The 24,494-nt window shown below is 39.6% G+C and overlaps 1 protein-coding gene across 10 annotated transcripts in view; it reads left to right on the top strand.

The window, feature by feature from the left end:
• The window catches only part of siz (Brefeldin-resistant Arf-GEF family protein schizo), a 698,716-nt gene extending 680,156 nt beyond the window's left edge, over positions 1–18,560 (top strand). For 9 of the 10 annotated variants that reach the window (XM_080283838.1, XM_080283839.1, XM_080283842.1 and 6 more), the window contains 4 exons: positions 4,036–4,145; positions 7,484–7,739; positions 8,844–9,185; positions 16,895–18,560. In XM_080283838.1, the coding sequence (XP_080139964.1) occupies positions 4,036–4,145; positions 7,484–7,739; positions 8,844–9,185; positions 16,895–17,112 (926 nt within the window). In that variant the 3' untranslated portion in view covers positions 17,113–18,560. The remainder of the gene's footprint in view (positions 1–4,035; positions 4,146–7,483; positions 7,740–8,843; positions 9,186–16,894) is intronic. The other variant, XM_080283843.1, reaches the window with a different exon arrangement.
• Positions 18,561–24,494: the final 5,934 nt, after the last annotated feature.

Here is a 24,494-nt window from a genome sequence, read left to right on the forward strand (position 1 = left end):
AAGTCAGTGAATGTACAGTGAGTTTGGATGATGAGGAAATGGAAAATGTGTGTCCGTTTAAGTACTTGGGTAGTGTGATGAGTAAGGATGGATGTTTGGAGGGTGAAGTGCTTGAAAGGGTACAGCAAGGAAGAAAGGTTGCTGGTTCCTTGAAAGCAGTGATAAGAAACAGGGAAGTGAGCATGGAAGTGAAAAAGTTACTACATGACAGTATTGTGATACCAACTTTAACATGGAAGTGAAGCTTGGACATTGTTGGAAGGACACAAGTCAAGAGTGAGATCAGTGGAAATGAGTTATTTAAGAGGTGCCTGTGGAGTCACATGGTGAGACAGGCTGACAAATGAGGATATATAGAAGCGTTGTGGTGTGGATGTGGATGTGATAGGAAGCGTTAGGAGGAACACACTGAGGTGTTTTGGCCATGTGGAGAGGATGGGGGGTGAGAGACTGATGAGGAGAGTGTATGTGAGTGAAGTGGAGGGAGGGAGAGGGAGGGGAGGCCGAGGATAAGATGGAGGGATTGGGTGGAGAGGTATATGAGAGAGGGGGTGTGAGTTGGGAGCAGGGCAGTGAAATGGCGGGGGACAGGGCGACTTGGAGGCGATTTGTTTGTGGCCATCCCGTACGGGATTGAGGCGTCTGGCAATAGATAGATAGAGTGTTGTTCCAGATGATTAGCTGAAGAGTGTAATTGTAAATGTGTACAGGGGAAAGGATGATGCCCTGGAAAGAGGAAATTATAGAGGCATAATGCTTTTGGATCAGATAATGAAGGTAATAGAGTTAAAGAAAGTATGATTAGAGAAAGAGTGAATATTGATGAGATGCATCTTGGGTTCATGCCAGGCAAAGGGACCACTGATTCCATATTCATTGTTTGACAGCTTCAGGAAAAATATATAGGAAAGGTAAGGGATCTGTACTTTGTTTTTGTTGCTTTGGAGAAGGCCTTTGACAATCTTAGAGAGTTGGTGAAGTGGACCGTGGTAAAGCTTGGGATCGAGGAGTGGCTGATAAGGGTGGTTGTGGCTACCATATGTACTGTATGCAGATGCTCGTACCCAGGTAAGGATGAATGGAGATTTGTGTGATGAGTTTTCCGTGGATGTCGGTGTGCAGCAGGGGCCACTCTTGAGCCCCTTATTGTTTATCATGGTGCTTGAAGCCCTGCCACATGGCGTCTGAAATGGACTGCCATAGGAGATGTTGTGTGCTGATGATTTGGTGTTGATTGCAGAGAATGAAAAGGAGGCAGAGGAAAGACTGAGGAAGTGGAGAGATGGTATGGATCACAAGGGCTTAAGAGTAAATGCAGATGAAACAAAAGTAATTGTATCTAGGGCTGGTGGCAGTACAGTACTGTCAAGAAAGAGGGAGACTGGCCATGTGCAATTTGCCACATGGGCATGGGAAGTAATTCCATCATGTGCAGTGTTTGTGATAAGTGGGTTCATAAGAGATGTTATGGTATTAGAGGTAGACTGTGAGATAATGCTGATTTCATGTGTAGGGTGTGTCAGGGAGAGCATGTGGAGATTGTCAGGCATGAAAGGATTGATCTTGCTAGTGAGTCTCGAGTGTGTGAAAGAGTTTTGTTATTTGGGAGACATGTTATGTACTGGAAGTGGGGCTGGAGCTAGCTGTGTGGCTAGAGTGAACAGTGGTTGGAAGAAGTTCAGGGAGCTGTTGCCTCTCCTGACATTGAGAGGGCTGTCCCTCCATTCAGTGGGATCATTGTATGCTGCATGTGTTAGTAGTGTAATGTTGTCTGGTAGTTAAACCTGGCCAGTAAAGGAAGAGGATATTCGTAGGCTCAGATATACAGAAATGGCAGTGATTAAGTGGATGTGCAGTGCATCCTTGGGTGCAAGGCCTGGGGGGGTTAGGTTTATGATGGAAGAATTGAGAGGTAGGATAGGACTAGAATGTATTGGTGTTGCAATGAGGAGAGGTAGATTGAGTTGGTTTGGTCATGTGGCAAGGGTGAGGGATGATAATTGGGTGCAGAAAGTGAAAAGTGTTAATGTTAGGGGTAGGGTTGGGAGAGATGGACTGAAAAAAGTCCTGGGATGAAGTCACTGAGCGTGACCTCAGGGATAAGGGACTGAATAGGGAAGCTGCCAGAGATCAAGCTGCATGGAGAGCCGCCATTAGGTGACCAAGGCCAATGCATGCCACATGCCGTACATGAAGCATGCAGTATCAGAGGAGCACAAGTGCAAAACTAGAAATATGAAGAAATATGCAGTTAAAGCTTCCTAAATTGCAAAGCACTGCAACTTTGAAGCCAATATTGATATGAATCAGATTCAAAATATGATTACAATTATCTTTTTTATCATCATTCCTAATCTGTTTTTTGACATCTCGGGGTGAGGTGAGATCTGATAAATTACTGAAAAGTAAATGTACTGTTTGCAGCATAGAGTGCAGTTACCATATATGCATTGTTTGTTAAGTAAACAACATTAGGGGATTTTTTTTTTTATATGAAAGTAAAGTGAAAATTATTACAGCATTGTGTAAGGTTGTGGACAGTGTATGATACAGCAAATTTGGCTGCATTTTCTGTTTGCCTTTATCCATATCCATTCATCCATCATCTAAACCTGTGGTGCCCCATGAGGAGTGTAGGAGCCCAGGTCTAGGCAAGTTGAGCCTGACATCTAAGATGAGAGTGACCAGCCTCACTCATCTCTGAGAGGCAGTACATGAGCAATAAACCCCTCTGTCTGTATTTCCTACTTCTTATGATCTCAAGTCTTTCAAACACAGTGTGTCCAGGCATCTCGAAATGAATGGATCTTGAGTTTGGCTCTCTTTTGTATTGTTTTTGTTTTTTTCTTGGAAGGAATGGTTTGTGGGCTCCTGGCCTTTGGTTCCTTCTTTCTTGCATAAAAAAAGAAAGAAAAACACCCCTTGGATATAAACCTATACAGGCTCAGTCCAGTTGGAGGGCCTTAATTACCCACTAAACCACCGGGCGCCATAATTTAGTTATATGGTTACCACCCAGCATAGTTGTGTAAATGGTAGGAAACCATTTTGCTTGTCATTCAGTGTAGAGTCACCCATAGACAGAAGGAAGAGGAAAGAATGAAGGAAAAAATGACAATGAGGAAGGAAGCAAAGAAGAATGGAAGAGAAGAAAAGGCAGCCACCCGATAGCAGCACTACATCGAGTGAGTGGATGGTGAGCACCCCCACCTACCACAACCATATCCATATACCATACATTATTTTTTAATGCAGTGTATGTGTTAAAATGTGATTTTTTTTTTTTTTTTTTTTTTTTTTTTTTTTTTTGTATGAGTGAAATACACAGTAATAAGATTTTGATGAGGTAATATATTATTACTGTACATACTGTACTGTTAAATCGTCCCTGATTCATGATACCCTACCTAGCGATGGTTGTTTTTTACTTAACCAATTACATCGTTAAACTGAAGTTTGCCTGTTGTTTGAAAGGTCTCATGATATGAACAGTCGTTGGGTGGCAGGGGTTAAGGCCTTTGACAAGTAAGGTGAGAATGGATAAAGAATAATTTACAGTAATAGCTAGGCTGTTTATCTAAGTTTTCTAGTTCTTTGATATTGTTTTTTCACACGACTCAGCATGATATGAAGAAAGAACTATCCATTAAAAGGCTAGTTTTGTGGTGGATTTTCCTGTGGCCGTAAAATGTAAACAAAGGAGTATATACCCATTAGTTATCCAGCCCACTTTAATAGTGTCCTGAGCCTCAAGAAAACTCTAGATTAGGTATCATAATATTTTTTTGTGGCACTTCCTGTTTTGTTGGGTCTGGTTAGTACTTGGATGGGTGACCGCCTAGGAACACCAGATGCTGTTGGCATAACGTTCTCCCTACGTGTCAGGTGGGGTTGGTGGAGGATTAGTGCCCCTCCCTGTAAAACAATTAACGCTAAGCCCTTGGCCACCCCGTTTGGGATACATGACATCTGGCAATGAATGAAAATGAACTGTACTGTACTTCACTTTCCAATTTAACATTGAAATATGAACAGGTATTGATGACGGGTATGACATTGAGCGTGAAATGCTGGAGGGGATGTACCACCGCATCAAGTCTCAAGAGTTCCGGCCAGGCCATGATCATGTTACACAGGTTCTAAAGGTAAGGCTTCAGCTGATATATAAGTTTTGTAGGTTTATACCTTTTGTTGTAGAAATATTAAGAAAAAAACTAACTGGCAGTTCTGTTTGAGTTTATGTGGCTTTCAACCTATGACCTTCATCAGCCAAAAATTAATCACCCGTTCCTCTTATGATCTTCATTCATTATGTCAACTTTAGTGCAGTTCTAGCCAGTAGTTTTTCATAATCTTCCTAACAGACAGAAAGACAGACAAACTGAGCCAAACATATAAACCTGTCATGCTTTTCATGTGCATTTAACATACACTATGCCCATTCATAAAGAAAGAATCAGTAACAGAAAATCTGAGTCCATCCATTAAAAAGTGGTTAACAGTTAAATAGGAAAATGAAGGTACATCCGTTAGAAGAAGGTGTAACAAAATCAGAAAATAAAAGTCCATCTCATAAGAGAAAATGTAGCAAAAGAAATAAAGAACATTATTTTGTGGTAGGTGGTGGCAACAATCATCCACTCACTTGATGTAGTGCTGCCTGCTTCATCCTTCACCTCTATCATTCTTTTTCTGTGTCTGTCCTTCTCTCTTCCTGTTTCTCACATCTTTTCTGTTACTTATTATTACTCTTCTTTCCTTCTCAGGTGGCTTTACATTGAGTGACAGGTCTAATGGTTTTCTGCAAGCCAGGAAACCATCTACAATGCTGGGTAGTAACTATGTAACTAACCCACATGTGTTCCCTGTGTGTCAACAAGTGGGTTGGTGGAGAGTTAGTGCCTCTCTCCATAAAATTACTAACTCAAACTGCCACCTCTTACAGGATTATGGCATCTGGCTATAGATAGATAGATAGATAGGTAGGTAGATAAAGTTCGTCCAGTAAGAAAATGAAAATAAAGTCCATCCATTAAGAAAAAGAGTAAGAAATACAGTCTAAAAAAATAAAATTCTTTTCATTAAAAGAAATATGAAAAAGCCTGTGCATTAAGAAAGAGGAACAAAAATAACATAAGTCCATCCATCAAGAAAGAGTTACAACTACTTTTATAATAACAAAAGCTGATCTGTTACGAAAAAGTAGTAAATAACATCACGGAATATAAGGTGGGGGCGCACGCCGTCCACTCACTTAATGTAATGCTGCTTTGGGTGTCTGCCCTTTCCTTTCTCCCTTCCTTCTACTTCTGTCTTTCTTTCCTTCATTCTTTCCTCTTCCTTCTGCCTATGGGTGTCTACACTCCCTCTTCTGTCTTTCCTTCTTTCTTTCCTCTTCCTTCTTCCTGTGGGTGACTGTACACTGAGTGACAAACCAAATAGTTTCCTGTACACCAGGAAACCATTTACTATGCTGGATAGTTATCATATAACCAAATTATGGCACCTAGTGGTTTAATGGGTAATTAAGGCACTCCATTCAGATTGAGCCTGTGTAGGTTTTGCTCACGTAATGCCGTGCAGGGATGAGTGAGGTCGGTCACTCTCATCTTAAATGTCACGACCAACTTACCTAGCCCCAGGCTCCTACGTCCCTCATGGGGCAGCATAGGATCGGATGATGGATGGATGCATGGATTTCTTTTATATCTACTTGTATTTCGTCCAGCACTAAGTCCTTAGGTCTATCGTTATTTTCACTAAACTCTCTCTTGTAAAAAATGGTTTGAAAACATTTGTTCATCACTTCAGCGTGTGTGCCTGGATCCTTGTAAATGACTCTATCTACAGTACTTCAATCTGTATATCCCTTCCATGTTTTTTAATTTTCCATTTACACATCTGTAGAGGAGCTTTGGTTCATCCATGCATTTGTCTACCACACTCTTCTCGTAATTCCCTTTTTCTTCTCTTCGAATCCATACGTATTCATTCCTTTCCAGTGTATTTCCCATAGATTGTTTCTTCCCTGTGTGTGTGTTTGTGCACGCGCACGTGCGAACGCTTAGGGACTCCATGCTGATCGGTGTTTCCTGTGTGTCCATTCTTTTACAGAATGAAAATTCTTTAAATGAACATAATGTTCAACCAGCTCAACGCGGTCGTTAAAACTGAAATTCGTTAAAAGACTGTTCTGTATATCAAAGGTTTACTGTAACATGATCTTTCCAAGATAAATCGCCAGAAAATGAAACTATTTTTTTTTTTTTTTTTTTTTTTTTTTTTTAATGTGTCTGACTCTAGGCATAAGCTTCACAGCCTGTTCTCAAGGCCCAGTAGTCCTCATACGTTCCATACACCTCCACACGTCACCACTTCGGCGCTAACACCCACCGTCCATATTGAATACGTGCTAGGGCTGTCTCATACAGGACCGGTATGCTGTTATTAGCGGGGGTATTTGTATGACATGTCATCGGGCCTTCTGGCAGATCAGTAAAGTCTGCTTTAATGAAATTTAAATCCTTAAACTGTTCCCTGCCCCAGCTGAGATTTGAACCTGGGTCCATTTGGACTGCAGGCCACCTCTCTACCATTTCAGCCACTGCCTACCCCAAGTATGTTCAGATATGATATGGGATTGAGTTGGATGTTGTAAGAACACAAGAAGGAAATTCTGACATAAAACAAAAGTTTAAATGACAACAGCAACTCTTATGTAAGTTTCATAAAAAAAAAAAAAAAAAAAAGTTAGTCAAACTAGACAGCTATATTTCCACTGGGACAAGTAAAGCTGAATAGTCAGTTTTCCCCAGTTCACAGTATCAGTTGTATGGATCATGTTGCAACATTTTAGAACACTTTCCTGACACATAAAGACTGCACACACTCATAAGAAAGGTACTCCTCTTCGTGACCATCTTTTCTGAAGGGTTTCCAAGAGTAAGAGACAGTGGATTTAATACAGATGGATTGTATAAACTTCAGTAAGTTGTCTTATTACCACATTCAGTTTGAAATCATTATTCTGCATGGAAACACAGGAAGACCTTGTTATAATTCATGGATGATTTTCAACTTGTACAGTATTTCAAATTTTCCCGTACACTGGAAATTATGGGAAACTGGCAAATTAATTTTATAGGTAGCACTGGAAATTTAGTGGGCAAATTTTATGCAGTTTATTGTGAAGTAAAAAAAAAAAATAAATAAAAAAAATAAAAACCAAGGACATACCCTGGTTCTTAAATCCTTCAACTTGGTGATGTATTATATTGTACTCTTGCTGCTGATAGACAAATTATCATAGATTTTTGTTCAACTCTGATATGGAAAGTGTTGGTTAAGGCTACATTTAACCCCTTTTGTTCAAAGAGTCTATAATCTTGAATAAAATTGTCAGGAGGTAGTATGAATAAGCAAAAAAATACATCATTTGAGTGAAGTAGTTTTAAAGACTTCTTAACATTCCATCTCCCAACAGGTTCAGCAAACAATGGTGGGTAAACGACCGAACCTAGTCTTGCCCCATCGACGCCTTGTTTGTTATTGTCGACTCTATGAGATACCAGACATCACCAAAAAGGAGCGTGTTGGAGTCCATCAACGAGAGGTGTTCTTATTTAATGACCTGCTAGTGGTGACTAAAATATTCTCCAAGAAGAAGAATTCTGTAACTTATACCTTTAGGCAGAGCTTCCCACTTGCTGGTCTGGCTGTTTCTACCAAAGAGGTTCCGCGTAAGTTCACGATGATTTCTTTCTTTTCATTTTTTAAAAAAGCAAGTTTAGAGTAAAAATAGTCTATCATTACGTTCTTGTGAATTATTCCCTAAAATTTCATGTTGCCAAATATGTTTCCATAATTGTGCAGCATTGTATAGAACACATTTGTAGATACACGACCACCTGCTCCACAGTACCAATATTCTTTGTCGAACAACAAAGCTGAGTAGCAATAATATTTGGCACACCTCAGTTAAACAAACATTATTCCTTATCTAAAACTGAGGCTTTAGCTGGTTAATAAAAGTTACAAAGTTTTTGTATGCCAACAACATCCACTTTGTTTAGTTTGGCAAAAGAAATCTTTGATTGTCTGGTTTGTTATGGTCTACAAATAACTTTGAGCCTTAATTGATTACATAGTAATTTTCACATGTTTTATAGTATTCCATTTGAAGTTACTCATTTAATACAGTATAGCGTGGATGCTTAATAACCTGAACTGGAGCTAGCTCAGTGGCTAGGGTGAGAAGTGGTTGGAAGAAGTTCAGGGAGCTGTTGCCTCTCCTGACATTGAGAGGACTCTTCCTACGTGCTAAGGGGTCTTTGTATGCAGCATGTGTTAGGAGTGTAATGCTGTATGGTAGTGAGACCTGGGCAGTAAAGGAGGAGGATATTCGCCAGTTCAGACGTACAGAAATGACAATGATTAGGTGGATGTGTAGTGCGTCCCTGCGTTCAGGGTCTGGGGGGGCTGGGTTTACGATGGAAGAGTTGAGAGGTGGGTTGGGACTGGAGTGTATTGGTGTTGTGATGAGGAGAGGTAGATTGAGATGGTTTGGACATGTGGAGAAGATGGGGGATGATAATTGGGTGAGGACAGTGAAAAATGTTAATATGGGGGGTGGGGTTATGAGGGGTAGACCGAGAAAGACATGGGACGAGGTCATTAAGTGTGACCTCAGGGTTAAGGGACTGAACAGAGAGGCTGCAGTGGATCGTGCAGCGTAGAGAGCCGCCATTAGGTGACCAAGGCTGATGCATGCAAGCATGTTGGAGCCTTTAAAAGCAAAACGAAATGAACCCACCCTAACCCTTACCTAATCTCTCTGCCTTCAGATTACCCTTACCTAATGGAAATCCGTCACCGGGTTGACAACAAAGTCCTAATAATATTTAATGCACGGAATCAACATGATCGCACCAAGTTTTGTGAGGACTTGAAGGAGAGTGTTTGTGAGATGGATGAGATGGAAAGTTTGAGGATTGAGGGTGAACTGGAGAGACAGAAAGCATCACTCAGAGCATCACGACCCAACTCCACTGCAGAAAATAGGGATTCTGGGGTGGCAGATATGGAGCTCCTAACTACAACGTCGGAAAAGAATGGGACTCTAAAGGCAGATTCGACGCTGAAGCGGTCAGCACTTAGCAACTCGCTATTGGATATCCATGAGGCGGGTAAGTTCAGCTCATAGTTTGAAAGTTTGGAGTGTTGTACTGATTTGTGCTGCATGTTAGATAAGTGAATAAATATTCTGCACAGTACCATATTTTGATGAAAGTTTTGTGATTCTCTTTGGAACCAAGAATCAAAATACTGTATTTGAACAGAGTATATTTTTTTATCAGATTTTTATAGTAGTACAGTACTTTCACTATCATAAATATAACGAAGCAATAATTGTACTTAATTAGTGCAGTATTTGCCACATTGTGGAGATGACTATTCTGTGTAAATTATTATAATTCTCCAAGTCCTTTCTCATATGTATTGTTCAGCTTTTTAGTAGAACAGTTGCAATATTTTCTTGGCACTCGTATGTAGCAGTTAAATGTTTCTTTTGGAACCTTTGAATAAGAAATATTTGTGTTCTGTCCATTATTTCTATGGATTTCAGTTTATTGTGTAACTATTGCCCATATTTCTTCCTTTTTTACCAGTAGTAAAAAGTGTTAATATGATCAGTGGAGTAAATCATTGCCAAGCGGATATTGCATAGCAGTGCAATTTTAAGACATTTTGCGGCGTTGAACAGAGTGAAGAATTTTGACTAACATTTTGACACCAACTACCTTTTTTTGTTTAGTACTGTAAGTTTTGGCTCCCCAAGCATCCGTCCTGCTCACCTGCCTCACCACCGCACCACCACCACCACCACGAGTCACTGCAGTTTTAATACAGTAATGAGCTAGACTGCTGTATTTTACATATGCCATGTTTTGCAATTAGATTTGCCAAATTTTGTCCACGGGAATTCACAGCTGCACAGCTTTTGTATTATGAATTATTTTATGCTGTATTTTGTATTGTTGTAGTTGAAGTAATTTGTACATTGGAGTCTGTATTGCATTGTTGTTGTTGTACTCTTTAATGTGTGTAGATTTTTTGCCTATGGATGCCCATACTGCGAGTTGTGAGGAAGTTTTTAAAAATGTTGCTGTTAAACTTGTATACTGTACCTCTGAAATTTTATGAGTTACTGTTTTGAACATGCAGTTGACTGAAATCAGTAGCACTTCATTGTACTGGTATGTCTGTCAATTCCGTTGTCATCATCATCATCGTGACTTTTTTTTTTTTCCCTCCCCACCCAAGAATAGGGTGAAGTAGGATAACAAAACAAAATAAAACAAAGCAAAAAAGGAAGAGAATGTATGAAAATGAGAAAACTGTCAACAGCATACCCATTGAAATTTGCCAAACAATCTTTTGCCAGTTTTATGATTTGTATATTGTATGGTCAATATTTTAATATGCCATTATGATTAATATTGTCTTAACTATATTTCCCATTAATAAATGGGATAGGTAGGATCCAGAAACAGAATAAGGAAAACCTCTAAGGAAGAGGCTATTAATCAAGTGCTTAACAAAATTAACAACAAAGTAAATCTCTTGGCTCATTCTTCAGGCCTTCAAAATTCTTAGCACCACTTGACAGGCAAAACCATCCCTGCCTCGTGCTTCATTTGATTTAGGTGCTCTTTTAATATTTTTTGGGTGAAACTATTTCAGTGGCTGCCAGGTTTAGAATGTGGTGTAGCCTATGTCATGTACATCATCCTTTTATTTGTATCCCTGTCTCTTCATAAGATAGAGTACATGCAGTACTGTGCTTTTGTACATATTCACTAACATATCAAATCATCATTTTGGCCCTTCATGTCTTATCTCATTCTCAGATTCACTCACTTACTTTTTCCTCACTGTGACCTACACGTCTCACCCAGCACTCCTAAAAGCCTTTCACACCTCTACCTTTATTGGATGAGAGCAGGTCTCCTCTTCAGTGATAGAACGTAGCTTTCCTTAATCATACAGTATTGTAAAGTTTGCTGCCTGTGTCAGTTGCATTCTCATCCAGTCTCTCTACTGCTTTCTAATGTTGGAGTTAACTGATACACTCAGTCCTTCATGTATAATATGTAAATGGAGAGCCCTGGAATGGTCTTAATCAGTCTTTACAGTATTTCATTTTATCTTTGAACTCCAGTCTTGCAAATATAATGTCTCCAGGCATCTCACTGTGAATAGATATTGATTTTTTGTTTTTCTCTGGAAAGCATAGCATTTTTCCTGCCTCAGTTTTTTCTTTTTTCTATAGAATAAGAAAGAAAAAAACAGCAGTTATGATACATTCATTCACTCATCACTTAATCCAGTGTTGCCCCATGAGGAGCTTAGGATCCTGGGGCTAGGCAAGTTGGTCCTGATATTTAAGATGAGAGTGACCATCATCACTCATCCCAGAGTGGCATTACGTGAGCAGTAAACCCCAACCACCCCTTGCATATAAACCTGCACTGGCTCAATCCGATTAGAGTGCCTTAATTCCCCACTAAACCACCAGGTGCCATAATTTGGTCATATGGTTACCACCCAGCATGGTGAATGGTTTCCTGGTGTACAGGAAACCATTTAGCAAGTCATTTGATGTAGAGTCACCCTTAGACAGAAGGAAGAGGAAAGAATGAAGGAAAGAAAGACAGAATAGGAAGGATGGAAAGGGAGGAAGGAAGAGAGGAAAGGACAAGCACCTGAGAGTAGCACTGCATTAAGTGAGTGGTTGTTGAGAGTCCCCACCAACTACTATATATAGTATACACATACATACATACATACATACATACCCATCATATTCATATCCGTTCTTGTACGTGACCATACCATCTAAGTACACTCTTCTTTTCCCCAGTCAATAGAATTCCTCATTCTATATCCCACTTGAACGTCAGTGTTTCTTTTCTTATCCAAGTTACACAATCCATATGGTTTCCTTAATAGTCCCAAGCCACACCTGTCTTGACTCTTCAAACCCATTATCATTTGAGTATCCCGCTGACACACCATTGTTCAGTTCCTTACAACCTCTGTACTGACCAGTCTGTTCTGTATCAAGGTCTTCATTGCCTCAGCCACTTTCCTTCCTTATTTTGCTTTACTTTTTACTTCTTTTACATACCTGCTTCTCTTTCCTGTTGTTATCTCAAAATATTTAAAATTGTACACCAGCTTAGGTCATTTCTATCTACCCTTTCACATAGTGAGTTGTCTTTCAAAACAAACATCACGTTACTCCTGTGCACATTACATTTCAAGGTACAGATTTTAACATTCACTGAACTGTCAGCCAGTCTGAAAAGCTCTCATTCACTATTAACACACAGATCAGCATTACCTGCAAGTACACTATGAAGTACAGTATTGTATTCATCACCATCTTCATTAGTATATGCATCAATGATGTTTTGACCTTACTTATAACCTCATCTCTGTATATTATATGCTGTACAGGTATCTTGTCTGGGTATAGGGATATTACACTTTCTTGGCTCACTCCAGCACTGATAATGAACTACTCATTGAAGAATTCAGCTCCCTATTCACATGTTTTGCTACCCTCATAAAAATTCAGCATTCAACGAATTTATTCCTACTTCATATACTGTATATACACTTCCCTTAATTCTTTCATGTTTTTTCATTGTACAGTACTGTATTAGCAGAGATTGTTTACACCAAACATGAGATATACTTTATCAGTTTAAATTTTCCTGTGCAGTAATTAACTGATTATGAAATAACATAAATGGCAGCCAGTAAAATGGAGTTGAAGTCTTGACCATGAGATATTTATGACCCGATGTCTGCTCTTTTATATTTCAGTTGTAACAGTGGAAGTTTTTACAGTATTACTGTATATATGATAATTTTTTGTTGATAATTAGCCATACATACTCAAATGCTATACTTCATAAAATTTGTTTAGGGAGTATGCTCTCTGAGTATCTTTCCAAACAGTTTTCAGGAAAGAATAAAATGTGCCTAAACTTCAGTTAAAATCTGTGTCGTTCATTTCATTCACACAGTCTGTTGATTTCATTTTAAGCCAACTTTTAAATAAGTATTTCATATATTTATGAATTAGTCTGTTGATTTCATTATAAGCTGACTTTTAAATAAGTATTTCATATATTTATGAATTAACATGTAATGACAGCATCCAAAAAATGCAGATTCCATTGAACCTTTCAGAGGTTCTGTTAATGTTGTACAGCTTTATAGAAGGGGGTTTGTCAAGGAATACCTTATTAAAAATTAAAAGTGAGAGGGTAATTTGGCTAAGTGATCACCAGGGCATTCTGGATTAGTGTTCCACTGTTGCCATATCATCCAAATTTAAATGAAAGATATACAGGTATTACGTATTCATACTTTTAAGTTCTGGTGAGTTAACACTCGTTTTTCATTTGTAATTTTCTTGATTTATTATTATAATGTCTTGAAATCAGTTTCATGCTTTTAACCACTCAGTCACAAACCAGAACCTTAGTGTTATTTCATTTTCTTTCATTCACCTGTAAATATCAGGTCAAGTATTGCAAGTTACCAACCTGTATTTTCTTTTTCTCATTTGCCTTAAAAAAATTGTAACTTAAAAAATAATTATGCATGCAGACTTTGAAGACTGAGGACTGCCTATCATTGAAATTAATTACTGTACAGTATATTACTGCTTTTCCTTTAAGTGTACTATAATGATTTCTCATTTCAAGCATACATTGATTAATTCTTTGATTTATTTTTGAAGCTGTATAATATCTGTTGTTTGATGGTCTGTGTCTGCTTACCGATTTACCTATCTGTCTGTCTGGCTATAGCTGGATGTCTTAATCTCGTAAAGAGTGACCACAGACACATCACCTTCATGTCATCGTGCCCTCTGTCATTAGGTGACCCTCCCTCCAGCTCACACCCTCCTCTCTTATGTATCTATCCACCTCATTCATGCATCTCATCCTTAGCCTCCCCCCCCCCCTCAACCTTATTCGCATACTCTACTAGTCAGCTTCTCATTCTCCATCCTCTCCACATGGCCAAACCATTTCAGATCATTTCTCCTAACACTTTCAGTTACATCCACCTCAGCACCACAATGCTCCATCTCTTCCTAATTTGTCATTCTGTCTCCTTCCATGTAACACCACATGCTTCTATCAAATACTGTACCTCTTTTTCTACTGCCCTCATTCTTGACTTGCATCCTTCCAACAGAGTTTGAGCCTCACTTTCTAGAGTAGGTCCCAGTGTTTTCATACAGCAACTTTTTAACTTACGTACTTACTTCCCCATTCCTTGTCACTGCTTTCAGTAATGGTGACATCTGCCAAAGAGCTATTAACACAAAGAAAGGATATACAAAATTAAGATGAGTGAGAATTAAGTTGTTACTCTGAAGTCATGATTATTCATTCTCTTCACCCTAACCACATGTCCTTCATTCACCATGTGATAGTGAAGTCCAGAGTAGTGCTTGATGATATAATCGGAACCATAACCCAGAGGAGAAATACAACCCCAGTTTCTTTCCTACCATCTCCTCAGCTTTTTCCACAGTAAAACTGCTGGGCAATAGAGTCATCTTATCCACTAGATTACCATAATTCTATCACCACAATGATATATTTTATATTTTATTCATGTCTCCACATGATTCTGTTTCACATTTGAGATACTTTTTGAGCTGTAGAGAATAGACATAGCTTTAATTAATCCCTTCAGTATAGGGTGCTTTCCTAAACTGAGTAACATCAGGCATGGACTGGGGGATGGATGTGGAGGGTATATGCCCCCTATGTTTTTGACAGATCTATCAGTTATTGCATGTACTTTAAAAAAAAAAAAATGTTATCAAAATATATGCAGTAAATGTCATCTTACTGCACGGTATTGAATTTACACATGCCTGTATTGTTGTACCTCAGTGACTGAGGCAAGCAAAGCGCATTGTCATCATCATCATCATCTGGACCTCCTTTCCCACCCTAGGGCAGGGTGAGGAGTAGCAATGTCCAGACAGCCCAAATTTGCCTAATCCAATGGGCCACGCTTCCATTCGCTCACCATTCAAGCCCCCAGAATCCTGACTTTATTTGATATGCCAAAAACATTCACCACATTTTGTAGCTTCACATAAATGTATGCGATAAAGTCCATCCAGACGTTGTCATGTTAAAAAGGGGTGCCAAATCATGGAATGATTTTAAGTTCTACGAAGAATCAAGTTCCCCCCCTTTTCCAAAGTGCTTGATCTGGCCCTGAACATAATCTTGCAGAAGCAAAAATAAAATAGAAAAATGGTCTATCTATCTATCTATCTATAGCCCGACGCCCTAATCCCGCAAAGGGTGGCCGCAGACAAAACGCCTCCAAGTCACTCTGTCACCCACCATTTGACTCCCCTCCCCCCAACTCACCCCCCCCTCCCTCATATACCTCTCAACTCCATCCCTCCACCTCATCCTCGGTCTACCCCTCCCTCTCCCCCCCCTCCACCTCACCTACATACACCCTCTTAGTCAGTCTTTCATTCTCCATCCTCTCCACATGTCCAAACCACCTCAGTGTATTTCTCCTAATCTTTTCAACCACATCCACATCTACCCCACAACGTTCCTTCACTTCTTCATTCGTCAACCTGTCCCTCCATGTCACTCCACATGCTCCTCTCAAGTAACTCATTTCCACTGCTCTCACTCTTGACTTGTGCATCATCAAATTAAAGGGGTTAATATCATAGTTATTTTCTGAAAAGAGCTTTTATGGACAGTATTACATGAAATTGAAGACAAGTTGGCAGTTTTAGTATGTCATAATCATCATCATCATCTAGTCCTGTGTTGCACCATGAGGAGTGTGGGAGCCCGGGCAAGGCAAGTTGGTCCTGACATTTAAGATCAGAGTGACCATTCTCACTCATCCCTGAGTGGCATTACATGAGCAGTAAACCCCAACCACCCCTTAGATATAAACCTGCACGGGCTCAATCCAACTGGAGTGCCTTAATTACCCACTAAACCACCAGGCACCATAATATGGTTAACACCCATCATAGTAAATGGTTTCTTGGTGTACAGGAAACTGTTTGGCTTGTCACTCAGTGTAGAGTCACCCATAGACAGAAGGAAGCGGAAAGAATGAAAGAAAGAAAGACAGATGAGGAAGGAAGGAAAAAATAAAAGAAAGGAGAGGGCAGTCACCCGAGAGCAGCACCACATCGAGTGCGTGAATGGTGAGCGCCCCCACCTACCAGCATTTAGTTTGTAGTTTTCTGTAAAAACATCAGTCTGACATAGGACTTACTGTATTTAATGGATAATCAGATTAAAGTAGTGAACCAAATGCCTAGGTACAACACATTGAAATAGTCCATCCAGATCACTGTTTGTTATAGTCCAATTGTCTCATGTCCATGATTGTATTGCATAGTACCAGTTTGGGAAGTTTTGTGACTAATGCAGTTTTACGTAGATTAGCTTTTGTAACCTTCTGAAAATGTATTACTGGCAAAGATAGCAGTATGCAGTGGTAAGAGGGAAAGAGTACACTGGTTATATTACAACCCTCAGTTTGGCATCCATTATTTATTTACTAAATCAATGATGGCTTTATAGCTTGAATAAGCTTATTGTAGCTGGTGTATGTAAAGAAATTTATCAAAATTTTATTACATTGTACACTAGTATAATTTAAAGATTTTCATTCACCAGAAAAAGATCATGATGTTCATATAAAATAATCATGTTGTATAGTATGCACAGTTTACATGTAATGAGATAGTACAGCAGCTAACAGTGACATTGATTGATGGTGGTCTGGTGGACAGAGGGAGGTGGGCAGACATTACGTCGGGGAAGTGTTGGATCTCTCGACTCTGGCATGTCCGTCGTCTCCTTCCAGTCCACTAGCCCTCAAACGGATGCAGCAGCAGATGCTGCTCCAAACAGACGCTCGGGGCCCACAAACAACTCCTTCCTCGGACAGCTGTTTCGTCCACGTAGAGCCTCAAGAGTGGAGCTGAATGCAACTGGGGTGGAGGTGTGATGGAAGAACTATGAACAGTTGAGAGAAATATTTGTCATATGGTAGAGGATGGAAGGGCATAGTCATGACCTATGAAGAAGAACCATCAAGTAGAAGCATGTGGTACCATGAGATGTAGGATCAAGAAGTCAGGAAGCTGCATGCCGGAGAACTTTATGGCAGAAAGAAGCTATGCAATCTTCCACAGTGTAGGCACTATTTGAAAGCACTGTGATATTTTCTTTTCTTTGTGTCAGGAATGAGATACATAATTTCCTGCAGTGGAAGTATAAGACTGTACAGTCCCTTAATACTTTACTGATCTGTACATATATTGCATTTCTTTTGAAGTTTTGTAGTCCTTACCTGAGATTTAATGAGATCTGTTTGCATTCAGTGGTATATGTTATATACTGTATATTCTTTGTTTTGAGACCCTGTCCTTTTCATTGTGTAATGATTCTTGTTGATGAGTGTAACAATTTATCTGTGTCAATCAGCTGTTGGAGGGAGTCGAGTCTGTTGCCATTTTCTGAGTGGAGTGGGTGCGGGCCAAGTCAGGTTGTATCTAGCCATATTCTAGTCTTTCAAGCGTACACACAAGCATTCCAAGAGGACCTGTGAGGGAGCAGGAGCCGCTAGTACCATCACTAAACCAGGCTGTTCCCAGGTCCTATATGTATGTGTGCCGGCGTTGGTACTTACGGCCACATTATCACAACTTAACATCAGGTGCTTGGCTTTCCTAGGTGTCTGTTGTTATGCAGATGAGCATATCTCTTGTTACACAGTATGCAAAACTCATAATTTCTTTCACAAGAGTTGTGTTCGTTTGTGTATCATACTTGCTTATTCACTTAGGTGGACAGACATCTGGTGGGAAATTATGGTAGTGTGGGTCATATTCTTGAGTTAGCGGTTCTGAGTTAACAAATTATACAGTGCCATTTAGTCAGATGTAGTCACACATATATAATACTTTGTAACATATGTACATATTGTAGGTGATGTTAAAATAATAATCAGTGTAATATATAGCTAATAACTACAACTAAATAGATGAATATAATCCACAAGTGGGACTCACAAGGTCTCCAGGCATTTTAGCATAGCAGTTGCTAGTCTACAGATATCAGGATTTCAAAGAGATATCCAGAAATAGTTATAATTTTATTCAGTGTAAATGTGTGCACAAGAGTTACAGGAATCTAGCAAGGTACAGTTTAGTTAGGATTAAACTGTACACTTCTCCCAATGGAACGACCATCTAGTCAGCACACAGCGTTACGTATCCAAGGCTTCATATTAAACTGTTAGCCTGGTATAAGTTTGTGCCGTGTACCAGGTTACTGATATTACCATAATACAAAAAACGTGCTTGTAACACTGTACATAATGAATTATATTGTTATAATTTTGCCAGCTTGATTATACAGGCTGTCTTTCTATATGACAAATAAAGATTATGATGCAGATTTATGTTGTACTTAGCTTATTACCCCACCATTAAGTTGCAGTGGTAAAATATATTTAGTATAGTGTGTACATTAAGGATAGACAGATTTCAGTGAAATGTCATGTGTGACATAGCAACTGAAATTGATCCATGCATGTTGAAAAACGGCTTTCACATGCATCAGTTTTGCACTCTGTCTTGTTCCTTGGAAGAACTGTGCTTCTCAAGTAAGATGTGGGAATCCGAAACATACCTGTAACCTACATCTTACCACACAGTATAGTACTACAAGACTTAAGGGGTCAACTCATAAGAGAAGCCTTTCTGAGAGTCATTTGAGATTTAACTAATGGACAGGAAGGGTATCACCAATTAGTTAACAATTCTTTAATAAATTACCAAGAATACACTCGACTTAGAGATATCTAGTGACGTATATAATAGAGGTACATCAATTGTCTAGAAAATAGTAATTTAAATCTACAGTAAATGTGATAGGAAACAAGCACTTTTCAGGAAATTGAAGCATGAATAACGACACCTTTAAATCACCTTGTAACATCAATTTTTGTGGTAGGTCGTGGCAACCATCATCCACTCAGCCTAGTGCTACTTATTTCATCCTTTACCTTTATCATTCTTTTTCTGTCTACCCTCCTTTCTTCCTATTTCTTCCATCTCTCTTGTCACTTTTAATTACTCTCCTTTTCGAGTGGCTTTACATTGAGTGACAAGCCAAATGTATTGCTGTAAGTCAGAAAACCATTTACAATGCTGGGTAGTAACTATATAACCAACCCATACGTGTTCCCTACATGTGAAGAAGCCGGTTGGCGGGGGGATTAGTGCCACTCCCTGTAAAACAACTCAGTCCTGCCTCATCTTTAAACATACTTGAGGTTTCATTCTATTTGGATTTATCTTGAAAAAAAAAAAAATCATAATTATTATCTCTTGTTAAATCTGCTTCCAAGATTATGCCCTCTTTACCCCTGCACAGTTGTTGACTTTACACGTGGGTTTTATTTACCCCTGTGTAGAGTACAACTCGTGTGTTTGGAGGCTCCCCTGATTAAGCTCTTTTTCAGTAAGATGAAGTCAAAGCCTTTTCGTCTCATTAACACTCCTCTTACTAGCTCCCTTCAGCCTCTGTCTCTTTATCTCATTGTCTACTGCTACATCAATAGTCACTGCTCTTCTGAACTGTCTGCTTGCATCCATCCACCACAATGGAGGCTGTGTGGCACCCGTCTAGCAACAAACTCTCATCCCATTTCTGCCCAACTCTCTAATGCAAGAGTTAACCATTACTCCCAGTTCTTCATGCATGCAACAGGTCACCTCTGGAACTGTCTCCCTTTGTAATTCCTACTGCCTACTACCTCCAGTCTTTCAAAAACAGTGTGTCCAGGTATCTCGAAATGAAAGGATCTTGAATTTGGCTCTCTGTTATCTTGTTTTTACCTTCTCTCGGAGGGAACAATGATGCGGGCTGCTAGCCTTTGCTTCCTCCTTTCTTGCAAAAAAAAAAAAAAAAAAAAAAAGCAAACGGCCATCCCCTACGAGATTATGGCGTCTGGCTCTAGATCACTGAACTCTGAAGTAGATAGAACATTGATATTCTGTATATATATATATATATATATATATATATATATATATATATATATATATATATATATATATATATATAATTGTGTGTGTGTAATCAGGGATAAGGGACTGAATAGGAAGGCTGCCAGAGATCGAACCTCGAGCAGTGTGGAGAGCTAGATGAACAAGGCCGACGCATGCAAGCATGTTAGGGCCTTTGTAAAAGAAATGAAAAGATATCGTAATTATAAAAACACTACAGAGGGCTTCATATTTTTGCGAAAAATATTCATTATATTCCAACTGAAATGTCAGAGTGGCCGTAATAGTAAATGGTTTATATGCAACAAGTGAGAGACGAAGCCCAGTCCAGCTCAAGAGGGAAGAAGAAGACGCAGGCGCGAGGCGAGGGTTAGCATGGGCATCGGGAGGGTCGAGAGGATGCAGTGTCATAAAAATAAAGGTAAGTGATATGTCTGTTGAGTACCTAATTTACACTTTTTATCCATGAGCACTTACTGGGAGTACAGAGAGTATACTGATGTGTTTAAGTTACTTAAGTAGGTTACAGAAGTGAAAACTCGGTTATCGATGAAATTACGAAACTGATTGCAGTCCCTTAGTGCTTGATTCAGGTATAAGGTTTATGAGCTATGTAGGCTACTTAAGATTGATTAGATAGTGTGTGTGTCTGATGATGGTGAAAATATATGCGATATTGTGAAACTTTGAAGCTTTGTAGTCATGTAAGATGAGCGAGGGACTAATGGGTGAATTTGAATCGGGTCAGCACGCAGTTTACAGTTTGGTAAGTTTAGAATGGAGAATTTATGAGAGGCGGGCGTCGGTAGAAATACAAGAGCTTTTCTGTTGATTTTTTTCTCACATTCTTGCCTGTTTTTATTCCATATTACGATTCTTATCTGTTGATAATTTCTCGATTGATTTCAAGTTTCTCATGCCTCCTGGCGAAGCTTGTTCGAACCAAATCCACGCAGAATACTTAGTAGTTAGTGTTCTGAAAAATTTCCAGATTGTCAGATTATGCCTTGGTTAATTCTGGTTTAGAATTAACCAAGGCATAATCTGACAATCTGGAAATTTTTCAGAACACTAACTACTAAGTATTCTGCGTGGATTTGGTTCGAACAAGCTTCGCCAGGAGGCATGAGAAACTTGAAATCAATCGAGAAATTATCAACAGATAAGACAAGGATTGTGGAAAGTGTTAAGAATATATGGAGTAGATGGGAAGTTGTTGAATGCTGTGAAGAGTATGTACGATGGTGCGAAGGCTGCAGTGCGTGTGGATGGTGAACTAAGTGAATTTTTCTCTGTGAAAGTTGGTTTGAAACAGGGATGTGTCATGTCTCCATGGTTGTTCAATCTGTACATGGATGGGGTAATAAAAGAGGTACAAGGTAGGGTAGTGGATGTTGGAGTGGCCCTGGTGAGAGAGGATAGTGTTTGGAAACTCCCTGTACTGTTGTTTGCAGATGATACTGTGTTGTTGAGTGAAGACGAAGGGGAGCTGCAAGGCTTGGTGGATGAGTTTGAGAGAGTGTGTAAGAAACGGAACCTAAAGGTGAATGTAGGGAAGAGTAAAGTGATGGTCTTTGAGAGAGGTGAAGTCAGTGAATGTACAGCGAGGTTGGATGGTGAGGAATTGGAAAATGTGAGTACGTTTAAGTATTTGGGTAGTGTGATGAGTAAGGATGGAGGTTTGGAGGGTGAAGTGCTTGAAAGGGTACAGCAGGGAAGAAAGGTTGCTGGTTCCTTAAAAGCAGTGATAAGAAACAGGGAAGTGAGCATGGAAGTAAAAAAGTTACTACATGACAGTATTGTGATACCAACTCTAACGTACGGAAGTGAAGCTTGGACATTGTTGGAAGGACACAAGTCAAGAGTGAGAGCAGTGGAAATGAGTTATTTAAGAGGAGCCTGTGGAGTCACGTGGAGAGACAGGCTGACGAATGAGGATATAAAGGAGCGTTGTGATGTGGATGTGGATGTGATAGGAAGCGTTGTGAGGAACACACTGAGGTGGTTTGGCCATGTGGAGAGGATGGAGGGTGAAAGATTGACGAAGAGAGTGTATGTGAGTGAGGTGGAGGGTGGAAGAGGGAGGGGGAGACCGAGGATGAGATGGAGGGATGGGGTGGAGAGGTATATGAGAGAGGGGGGTGTGAGTTGGGAGCAGGGCAGTGAAATGGCGGGGGACAGGGCGACTTGGAGGCGATTTGTTTGTGGCCACCCCAAACGGGATTGAGGCGTCTGGCAATAGATAGATAGATAGATAGTTAGTTTTAATCTGATTTTTTAAAAAATAATTCCACCATTGCCTAACACGAAAGAACGCATGCAAGAGAAAGGACTGAATAACGCAAGTAAACAACAGGCAATAGCTGTTTCATCGAATAAAAATAAAAAAGTATTCACAATATAAGTCACATTTTTTTCTCGTCCATGAAGATAGATCGGGTTCGAAGCTATCTTCGGTGAAACCAAGGTGCATCGCTAATGTCGACCTATAAGTGGTACGAATCCATCCAGACTTCGTGTCTCCAAAGCATTAGGAACAGTCTTTGTGCTCTATGTACTTGCTTGGGGAAGTCGAAAATGGTCATCTGGTATCACTGAATATTAAACCATGAAATAACATTATACTGTACATAAAATGAGATTGCAAGAGTAGGATAATGGTTAATATAGCCAGTTCAGCTCAGCGTTTGGGATTTTCGGCTGTTTGCATAAAGCAGTTTAGTGATGAAGACTTATTTCAGCCGTAAAGAAAGGTTCTTTGTTTATTCATTTATTTTCTAATATTTTGGAGTTTTTTTTCACACGAGGGTGATTCCAGACCTAAGAGAGGTGGTCAGCCCTCAGTACTGCTAAATTTACTTCTCACCCGGATTAAATTTTCTGTATTTACGTGGATTACCAACGATGTGGCCATAAGGTGACCATGGAACCATAGATTAATATCAGATGTTACAAGTATTGTAGTTGTGGATTTGAAGATCAGTTAGAAACCAGACAGTTTTTGCGGGCAGAAACCAAGAGGAATCCTAAGCACTAACTCAGTTGATCTCTTCCCCCCTCCCCCCCCAAAAAAAAAGTCAAATGACTATAGGAAATAGTTTGAAATTTAGGTGAACGTCGTTGGAAAGCCGATGATGCATTCATACTAGTCTAAATAAAAAAGAACTCTACCAAACTGTGTAGCTTAAGAAGTCGAATTATTAGCTACTGTATTTAGGAATTATTGGTCTGTACTAAGTAGGGAGAAACTAATACGGCTAGTTTTAATCCAACCATAGTAGTCTATACATCGGTCCTCAGCTTCTTTTTAAGCATATTGCAGTTAGTTTTTAATGGTGAACACACACTAAAATGATATTAAAGTGCATACCGTATTGAGTTTTCGAGTGTGAGCTTCTCGTACATCAGTAATTATGACTGCCAAATAGAAGTGGTCAGGGATTCCAAGCAACTAGGGGAAAATGTAGTCTAGATCGACCTAATGTAACAGTCTAATCTAACCTACGTAAAACACCTAGGTTGGTAAATTTGGTCTTGTTACCAAAGACATCATACATTTTGTAAGTTTTATGTAGAAAAAATAACATCAGTTTCCACTGGAGACACATTTTCCCCGAGTTATTAGAAATTGCGCCGTCATTTTATACTGTGCTCCGGCGATTTGCACTCATTATTCTCTAGTATGCCATAAAATTTGGTTGTTAGAAATTTGACTTTATTATTATTATTATTATTATTTTTAAGCAGGAAGATGTAGGCAAATTTATACATTTTAACGTGTATTTGTGTAGCACCTTTACCTTATTACTGTTTAGCTTCCTCAACCTTTTCCATTACTTCATTGTTTCCAGTATTACTCCACCCCTCCACCAACACACCCTCCATCCCTCCTCAGTTTTTTACCCATCATTCTACCCCTTTACACATTATCTTCATCCTTATCCACACATGACAAACACACTCACTTCACCAAAGCCCCACCCCACCAATCTACACACACTACCGTTCTCCGTTCCACCCTTCCTTCTACTCCTGTGACCCACCGATCCACTTAACTGTCCACCTACACTTATCCACCACTCCTCCTACACTCAAACCATCCACATTAACTTTTCACTTCTCCTCTACTTTCCACCATTCCAACATCCAACCCATCCATACACACACTTTACCTCTCCCCACTTCTGAGTCTTTCCTCCTGCACCCAGCCAATCCACATGCTGTAGTCTCGACATTTCCCCACTCCGCCACCGTCCGTCCTACATACCCCCCTTTCCCACATTCCACCCTACCTCACTTCCTTACCTTTCCC

The sequence above is a fragment of the Coenobita brevimanus genome, chromosome 98 (genome assembly GCF_032717465.1).
Source record: "Coenobita brevimanus isolate Jiangsu-jjx chromosome 98, ASM3271746v2, whole genome shotgun sequence".
In the NCBI taxonomy this organism is placed as follows: Eukaryota; Metazoa; Arthropoda; class Malacostraca; order Decapoda; family Coenobitidae; genus Coenobita; species Coenobita brevimanus.